The sequence below is a fragment of the Lactuca virosa genome, chromosome 4 (genome assembly GCF_052849685.1).
Source record: "Lactuca virosa cultivar CGN04683 chromosome 4, Lactuca_virosa_CGN04683_v6, whole genome shotgun sequence".
Classification (NCBI taxonomy): Eukaryota; Viridiplantae; Streptophyta; class Magnoliopsida; order Asterales; family Asteraceae; genus Lactuca; species Lactuca virosa.
Genome location: NC_136429.1, coordinates 429,214,533 through 429,224,100, shown reverse-complemented (window position 1 = coordinate 429,224,100; position 9,568 = coordinate 429,214,533). Strand labels below are relative to the sequence as shown.

The 9,568-nt window shown below is 38.6% G+C and overlaps 1 protein-coding gene and 1 long non-coding RNA gene across 3 annotated transcripts; both read right to left on the bottom strand.

Annotated features, from left to right (window-relative positions):
* Positions 1-5,134: 5,134 nt before the first annotated feature.
* Positions 5,135-5,969, bottom strand: LOC145169161 (uncharacterized). The gene is made up of 2 exons (XR_013742333.1): positions 5,565-5,969; positions 5,135-5,416 (listed from the first exon to the last, which is right to left on the bottom strand). It is a non-coding gene; the product is annotated as an uncharacterized LOC145169161 (long non-coding RNA).
* A 452-nt stretch (positions 5,970-6,421) lies between these two features.
* On the bottom strand, positions 6,422-9,334 carry LOC145109038 (eukaryotic translation initiation factor 5-like). Of its 2 annotated transcripts, XM_079046145.1 has the most exons (3): positions 9,228-9,302; positions 8,656-8,836; positions 6,422-8,242 (listed from the first exon to the last, which is right to left on the bottom strand). In XM_079046145.1, the coding sequence occupies exon 3, from the start codon at positions 7,896-7,898 to the stop codon at positions 6,630-6,632; it is 1,269 nt and encodes a 422-aa protein (XP_078902271.1). In that variant the 5' UTR covers positions 7,899-8,242; positions 8,656-8,836; positions 9,228-9,302; the 3' UTR covers positions 6,422-6,629. The 2 variants fall into 2 exon arrangements, with proteins under 2 accessions (XP_078902271.1, XP_078902270.1); XM_079046144.1 differs by lacking the exon at positions 8,656-8,836 and having other exon boundaries at positions 9,228-9,334.
* Between the last annotated feature and the right edge of the window lie 234 nt (positions 9,335-9,568).

Genomic DNA, 9,568 nt, shown 5'->3' with positions numbered 1-9,568 from the left:
ATTCCTTCTTCCTCAAGGTTTAGGTTTCAATTGTTTGGCAATTGGTTGAGTTGTAGTGTTAAAGTTCTTCTTTTTTTTGGTGTTATTGATCATATCTTCTTTCTCCTTATAATATTTGAATGTTCATATGATTAAACTCTAGTTTTATTGGGTGTATTTTGATGGCTTATTGCTATTAAAATTTTGTTATGAACACTCTCAAGAATGCTATTGTTCATGTCTTTGAATTACTCCAAGTTTTGGGGACATTGTCTTCTTTGTTGATCGTTAAAATTCATGTTATTGCTATCACGATTCAAGTGGGTAATTTTCTGTGAAAATGCCATTTTTTGAGCCATCCAAAAGGTCTTCAAAGCAGCCCTTAAAATCCTTTTCATGGAGCTTAATGGTGGAGGAAACTCAACCTTAATGGTGTTCCCTCTTTTAGCAACATACTTTGTTTTCCCCATAAAAGCAATGTACTTTGAGTCATGGTTTGAGGTTGAAATTGTTATTTTAACTTCTTGACATGTTACTATTGTTAATAACTCAATTTTCATCTTTATAGTCAATTTTGATTATGGCTTAATGGGTTAAGTTGTCAATTAACCCTTAAAATTCAAAGCTGGATATTCAGGAAAATTCTCATTTTGTCCCTGTTTTGAAAAAAAAATCTAGAAAAATCATCAGGAGTCGGATTGGAGATCCGTAAACTCTTAAAGTTTTAATTTTGAGTCTATTTTGTCCTTGATTTTTCCTAGTACCTGGTGGTGCTAAAGTAGCCTTGAACAGGCTGTGTTTTAGGTCAACGTCTGAGAATTTGACCTAGTAACTAGTTTGCATGTTTGGGGTATAAAATTGCTACTTTTGGTCTTGTAAACTTCTAGTAATCTACTTGTTTTTGTTGTATTATGGTAAAGCTTGATACCTCAAATATTACAAGATTTGACGTGTGGAAAAGGTGCTTGTTTGACAAAGGTGAGTCAGTCTTTGTGGTTATTTAAAGTACTTGTTAGGAATTCCACATCTTAGAGGGATTGGAATGAACCTAGGTCGTTTAGGTTGCATATACCCCAATTATGAATGATATTTTGATGTGAATGATGTTTCCTTCATGCGATTCTTTTTGTTTGCTATTTTGATGTGAAGGGTGTGATTGGTCCATGATAGAAAGAAGGATTTGTGTTGGTTGTGTGTGTTATGTGCATGTTATGATTTTCTGGAAATACCTGTCTATGATGGTTAGTAAAATGCATGTTAGTGATATAATATTCCTTAATGATAAAGTGATGATATGTGCATGATTATATAAAGTTGTAAAATGCCTTAATGTAACGCCCCGATTCTCGAAAATCAATTTATGGTGATAAATTCTCATGGATTCAAGGTCTACTCGACGAGCTGGTTGCCTGACTCGTCGAGTAGCAGTGGGTTAGGCCGTGCACTTAAGTGACCTACTCGTCGAGTCCAAGAAGGGACTCGACGAGTAGGAGCTGGAGGATGAAACCCTAAATTCCGGTGTTTTGCACCCTATTTAAAGGATCATTTGCCCCTTATCCTCCCTTTGCATCCTCTAGAGAGTTCAGCAAAACCCTAATACGTGTGTGTGCTCCATTTGTGTGTTTCAAGCCTTGGAAGAAGATTCTTAGAGAAAGGAACTTGAAGATCAAGTAGCTAGCAGCAAGGAGCTTGTGTGGACCTGAAAACTACCTCAGATAGCACCATTTGAAGGTATCAAGTCGTTACCTTGACCTTCTTTCCTTCTAGATGGGCTTTTCATCATGTTATGAAGCTATTCTTGGGTATGAGCTAAGATCTGAAGTTGAAACATCATATCTGAACTCTCCTTGATCTTTAGGTCCATAAAGCTTACAGCTTTAGCAAGTATAAACCCTTCCTTTTGAGTTAAACTCCATTTCAAGTTTAGATTTGGCATTATGAGTCATTAGAACCTTGCATGCATGTAAATTTTGCAACTTTACGTGATAAACATGCATTGGCAAGTTGGATCTACAACCTGGAGCCTTAGCATGAATTAAAAAGCATATGTATGGTTGAAGGATTGAAGGGACTCGGCGAGTCGCAAGGTCAACTCGACGAGTCATATGAAGATAGTCATGTACTCGACGAGTTGGATGAACAACTTGGCGAGTCCGATGAAGATTGTCTTGGGCTCGGCGAGTCAGTCGTATGAATCGGCGAGTCGGCTAGGGTTTTTCCCCAACCCTTTGATACGCGAGAACTCGGCGAGTTGTGAGGAAACTCGACGAGTCAACCAAGGATGTCACGACATCTCGAGTTCAGGAAGGACTCGATGAGTCGGTAAACTGCACTCGATGAATCAGGTCAACATGGACTGTTGACCTTGACTGTTGGCTTTAGCATTGACCAAGGGTTGACCAGTTGACCTCTGGGAGTATTTTGGTAATTTGGAAATTTATGAAAAAAGGTTTTATTGTAACTGTAGGTGGTGGAGTTCGTGTTGGTGATTCGGGGGTTTAGCCTATCACTCCAACGCAACATTTGGGAGGTGAGTTATCCTCACTATATCAACAGGGTCTACGGCACCAAGGCCGGCCCTTTATGATTTACATCATGGGTTAGGGTGGTCGTTATGTTATTGCTATGTTAGATTACATCCTGGTTTAGGATGGTTGCTATGATTATTGCTATGCTAGATTTCATCCTGGTTTAGGATGGTTGCTATGTTAGATTACATCCTGGGTAGGATGGTTGCTATGATTATTGTTATGCTAGATTTCATCCTGGTTTAGGATGGTTGCTATGTTAGATTTCATCCTGGGTAGGATGGTTGCTATGTTAGATTTCATCCTGGGTTAGGATGTTGCCATGATTAGTGATCTGTTAGATCTGCATGTTTACCTATTTGTTTGTATGTTCGCATGTTTATTGAATTGGGGAAAAGGGTTGAGGCAGGTCCTGTTGTGTGCAGTAGGCCAATACACCCTGGGCGGACCAGGTAGACTGTAGGCCCGGGACGGGCAAATCTAGTCAGGTCGAAGGCCCGGCGAGCGGTCCGGATAGGCTGAAGGCCCCGAGAGGGCGGTCCAGACGTGCCGAGGCTCGGAGAGTGGACCAGATAGACTGAAGGCCCGGCGCGGGCGGTCCAGTCAGATTGTAGACTCAGAGAGTGGACTAGGTGGACTGAAGGCCCGGTGCGGGCGGACCAGTCACACTGTAGACTCGAGATACATGGTTGTTCTGTGTTTGTTATATGATATGTTATGGTTGTATGAGGTTGGTATCTTGGGGTAACTCACTAAGCTTTCGGGCTTACAGTTTCAGTTTATTGTTTCAGGTTCAGCAGATGACCGCGGGAAGGCGAAGGCGTAACCGTACACTTCCTCGATTTATGATTATGATTTCTGGGAATTCTGATGTCTAAACTATTTTGAAAACAAACTGTAATAACTAAATGGTTTTATATAATTTAAAAAGTTTTAAATTGGCTCAAATTTTAGGGATGTTACACTTAACTTGTTATGTCTTTTTGCATGTTTACGTATTGAGGAGTATAGAAGTGATATGCCAGTTAATATTAATAAAAATTGAGCATGATTACTTAGGGAGGTTTGTAGTGTAATCCTTATGTGATGAATAAATGGGAATACACTTAGTGGGGCGTAAAGGGTAGCAACCTAGACTTAGGTGTGTGTAGGGCCTTATAGGTTAAAAGACACCTAAAGGGGAAGAGCTTAAGCCAATAGTGGTGCAGAGTGGTTTTTCTAGAACACCATTAGGGACATGGTTCATGAACACTAAGGTGTTCGAGGACTGGAGTGATATTGGCGTAGTGATGGCGTTGGATCAAATATCACGTTTGAGTAGGAAGGTTCTAGTGATAGGAAACAATGACAAGTATCACTCTCGAACGACAACGTCCATACTTGTGTGTGCAATGTCGGAGTAGCGAACGCAGCGAACCAGGAGCAATGTTACGAGTGAGAGTCGCGCCTCACTTAGTGCATTTGGTCGAGCCGGTCACGTTAGTAGTGAATGAGGTTTTTACCTCTTGGGTTAGTGATGAACCCAGGGTTAGTGATAGACCCAATGGGGTAGGGTTGGGCAGGCCGGTTAGTAGTGAACAGGTTTTGCCTTCAGGTTAGTGATGGACCTGCGTGTGGGATGTCTACCTTACGAGTTAGTGATGGACTCATGTATGGTGTGTCTAACTTACGAGTTAGTGATGGACTCATGTATGGGGTGTCTACCTTTCGGGTTAGTGATGGACCCAGAGCTAGGATGAGAATAATTAATATTTATCTAATATTAAAAAATAAGTAACAACGGTAGACCTTAATGATACACTAGTGACTAACATGTGATGTATGTGATGCGTGTGATGTATGTGTGGTTTATGATGCATGTTATGTATGTGATGATGTGCTATGTGTGTTTTCCTAACATTGTACTTATGGTTGAATCACTTAGCATTTGTTGACACTTGTCTCTTTGCTTGTGGTTGTTTTGCCTTGCATTGGTACATGTAACATGATATGATGGACTAGTGAGGATTTGGGGTTTTTTGGTAGTTATATTCCATGTATATGTCTTCGTATTGATACCATTTAGACATGTGGTTGGGATTTCATAACACTTGTTTTTTTAGAACTTGTTTTGGATTGGTTTATGAACTTTAATCTTGATAAATGTTGTTTTGGTAATAAAAGTAACATTGGTGATGTTTTCAAGTAACTCAAAATAAGACTTTCGTTAACGTATTTTGATAAATAAATGTTTTTAAAAAAAACTGGTGAAAATCACGATGTTACAGAAATAACTCCCTTCTCCTTAATACAGAACTTAGTTACCTCATGTAGACAACTAATGCTAGCTAATGTAAGCAGCCTTGACCATCATCAAATCATACGGTTGAATTCTAATAGCTTCCTCTTATGTAGATAAGACGGTATTCATTGTTTAGGTTTCGATTTATATGTGTCTCACCTATTAGCATTTAATCTATTGGTGTTGTGAAACACGGTGTTGCAAAACAAAACATAAAGAAACTTTCGAGTAAGTTACACGGATGGTCCCTATGATTAGGGGATACTTGCACGCTTAGTCCCTAAAAAGATTTTTTACTCGGACGGTCCCTAATACACGCTTTTGTTATGCGATTTGTCCTGTCAAGAATAAAAGACTATTTTGCTTACTTATTTCTTTTTTAATTTAATTCGTTTTTATACAATTATTTACATTATTATTAACATACAGTAGGCCCATCCACACCCTTTTGAAACTTGTTTTCTTCGTCTTCCCTACAACGATGAAGACTACTTAACTTCGACCACCATCTACCCAACTCCGACCACCATATTCCTTCACCTCAACCCACCCTTATGAAATCGTCAAGATCCCAACAAGAAACGTTGTTTCTTCAGCTTTGATCTTTAATATCAAACCAAATCAAAACCTAACGAAATCAAAATGAAATCAAAACTAAACTCGAAACAAACTTACTAAAATCAAATCCAAATAAGCAGAGTAGAGAAAGTGGTCTAGAGGTCGATGTTAGGGTTCTTCAATTCAACAAAATGATTATATATATGTTGAAGAATTACCAAAACATACAAAAACCGGAAACGGAGACAGTGAAGACGATGGGTTTTAGAACCTGCACATTCAAAAGAATTTCAGCTAGAACTTGCAACAACCCCAACACTTAAGCAGATTGATGATGGAGACCAACGATGATTGCTTAATGATAGAGACCAACGACGGTTTGAAGTATTGATTATATATGGGAATAAACATAAAAAACAAAGATAATAGAGACCATGGGTGCAAGAGACAGTCGGCAATCAATTTGGAGGTATCGTCGTCGATAGTTAGGGCACAAAAGAGTAATTTTGGGGTCAGATTTGTTCCATCAATGATGAAGCGGGTGGGCATTGGAGTGGGGGAGGAAAGAGATACAACTCGACTATGGAGTTTGAGTAATCAACGTTGAAAGGAGGAGATAGGTGTTGAAGATGGAGGGGCAGCCAACCATTTTATAACAATCAATAAAAAAGAGTGGCAAATAATTGGGAGGGTGGGACCCACATGGGTTTTTTATTAAATATATTTTTCTAATTAAAAAAATCCAAAATAAATTTGATAAGGATAAAACTTACTTTTTTTTAGACCAAATACACAACAAAATAAACTTTAATGGACTAGGTAGGTAACAAATTTAAGTCTCAAGATGGTCCGAGTTAAAAAATCTTTTAAAGGACCAAACATGCAAGTAACATCTATCCACAGGGACCATCGGTGTAATTTACTCAAACCTTGAATACATTCATAAAAAAAAATGAGGTTGCAAAAAAGATTTGAAGATAACTTCAAAAAAGCAGAAGTCAAACTTCTTTAATCTAGAAATAGTTGAATAAGTCTCAGTCACACATAATATCAACGAATTCAATCTAAACAGAAATTTATCTCAAAAGCCAAGTAAATAATATTTCATATGCATTGTATCCTTAAAATCCACAAACAAACACACACAAATAACAAACACAAACGATTTATTTCAAGTCACACTCAGAACAGAACAGAACAAATACTTAACAAACCAAAAGATAGATAAAGCAAACAACAACAACCTGGGAACTCCAACTCCAATTCCAATTCCAATTCCGATTCTATTCTTCTTCCGATTCCGATTCCGCACTCTGAAGCCACTCCACAAACGGCTTCACATTCTTCCAAATCAACGACTCCTTATTCCCACCACTCAACCCCTCCTCATACCACTTCACCACATACTCCTCTTCCAAAATATCAACATCATACAACGCCTTCAACACAAGCGGGACCTCCTTAACCGCATTCCCATTCCCATTCCGACAAAACTCCTCAATCGCCCTCAACACCAGAATCTGCGATTCCGCCCCTTCACCCACCACAGCCGCCAAATAACTCTTCTTTTTCACCACATGTTTTGCAAACCCTTTTTCCACACCATCAACCACCGCTTCATAAATAGCACTCACATTTTCTTGTTTCGAACCCGACAAAATCCCCATCAACTCCTTCGGTGAAACACCCTTTTTAATATTCTCCTTCGCCACGTCAGCAAGCTTCTTATTATTCCCATTCCCATTCCCATTCCCGTTCCCATTGACCGCTTTGACTTTTTTCGGCTCCTCGGTTGCTAACATTACCATGTCAGCGGTCACGGAACTGAGTTGTTCTTGAATCCGTTGTCTGGCGGCTTCCGCTGACGTGTCGGTCTGCCATTGGACGTCCCCGTCATCTTCCGAATCGTCCTTGTCGCCAGCCTGGCTGACAGTTGGTGAGACGTGATCCTCGTCAGACGCATTCCCTTTCTTTTTTGTCGGCTTCACATCTTTCTTTTTAACATCTTTAGTCAACTTCTTCTGTACTTTATCAGCAGCTTCACCTTCTTTTAATCTTTCCTTTTCTGCCCTTCGCATGGCCTTCTTATCTTTCCCACCCTTTTTCACTTCTGGTGGATTTTTCAAAATAAATGACGTCAGCTTATCCCTCATGTCCACGTCAGACACAAACCCACAAGCAGCACATTTCAATTGCACCATTTGAGTTTTTGTAATCAAGATTTCAGTTTCGGGATTCCCGCATCCGTAACACTGAACGTATTTTTTTATGAAATTTTCGAGAAGACCCGCGAGTTTTGAAGTGTCGTGGGCCCCATTTACCAGGGACACACCCGTCTTTTCATCGAATTTTGATTGTGCACCGAGTTCACACCCGAAATATTTAGTGGTATAAGAAGGTGGACGAGCCAAAGCTTTTGCCACATCAACCATGTTGACTATATTTGTCTTAATTCCATTTCCACGCCCTTCGATTTTTGTAATCATTTTTGGCATTTTGTATCTGTAAAAGGCATCATCGCTGTTGCTTGCACCAATGTTTTGTAAAGCCATTTTTGGTAAGTGTTGGGAAGTGGTTAAGATTCTTGAATCTTGATATTAGATTAATGAGGTAATGGAGGTTGAAAAGTGGGAGGTTTTGGAGGGGTAAAATGGGGAATTGGAAGGTTGCGATAAGGGGCAACCGTGGAAATCAGTGTGATCCTGAAATGGCGCTCGATGCATACAGGTGATTGGTTTTGTAGAGGAAGGAGTTTTCTCCTTGAATATAGGACAATATTCTCCCAACAACCCGATAGACCCTAAGTAGAGAATAGCCTGCTCGGACATAAAAAACGCTTTGACTTTCACAAACACTCCAACTTGCAAGTTGTAAAGAGCTGATGGCAACAAGAAGCCTTCAAAATGGAGATGGTGAACAATTAGTAAAGGCTTAAATCAAGAAGGTAAGGTATGTATCTATAGTGACATTTTATACTATTTTATAGTTATGATGTTACTAAACAAGTTGTATTATTCAGTTAACTTGCACAAAGTTGGAAGAACAAGAATATGAGAAAGAAAGTAACTTTAAACAGTCTTAAGCAAAAGTTTTCATTATATTAACTATATAACTGTTGAGACATAGAATGTTACACAACATATGAATACAAAGAAGAGAGATAACGTAATAGCACTGTTTAACATAACACATAGAATTTCATGTGAATTGCTATTTGAATCAAACAAATTTAAAACCTATTTCGTTATGAAGTATTGTAAACAATTGGCAAAAGAAGAATAATTTATGTTTATCCACAGGTTCACTCACCTTTCACATGATCTCACAGTAACAACATGTCTTTTCCCTACCCGAAGTTCCCTCAAATTATTAAAGAACGCCGCTTTGATCATCAATAAATCATTAATCACGTTTTGTGACAGCTTATTCTCACAACAGGAGACAAGATAAATCTCATACAGTAGTTTCCTCGAATAATCACAGGCGACCACTTCAATCATCAAACAATAATGATTCATAACAGTTGATAAAGACGAGATAAATCAGATCTAAAGATTAATCGAACGAATTTAAATTGATGTAAAACTACGACGAATTCCAAAAAGGAAATCCAAAAACTATGATAACTGTAATAACAAGATTCAGATTTCGTATAAACAACGGTTGTCTGATTCACCAATATCAATGCTTATCAATCATTAAAACAACAAAAATAACTTAATCGATTTATAAATAAGTAATCGGAGATCCATCCATAACGAAACCTCCGATTAACAATCAAATAAACATCGATCAACATGAATCAATACAAGAGAACATAATCAAACAACTAGTAAAGAAAGTTGCAAACAAAATCGAACTGAGAAATTCAGCAAACTTACCGATCAACAGAGATAGATAAGAAGATGTCTAGGGTTTTCGATTGTGGCCGAGAGATGAGCGATTGAGAGAGAGAGGCGGCCAATCGGACATATTTATATATAAGGTTGGAAATGTTGGTGATATTCCACCTGTGTACTTCTAATCTTAGCCGTCGATCTAATGACCGACGAGATCAACGGTACACACGGCACGCTTTGTCCCTAATAACGAGCATGACTATTGGCCCTTCAACTTTTAATACATATTGGTTTTGTCCGATAACTTTTAAAATTGTAATTATTGATCCTTAAGCATTTTAAAGTCTTGACAATCGGTTATTGCCCTTAATATTAGGACGTAT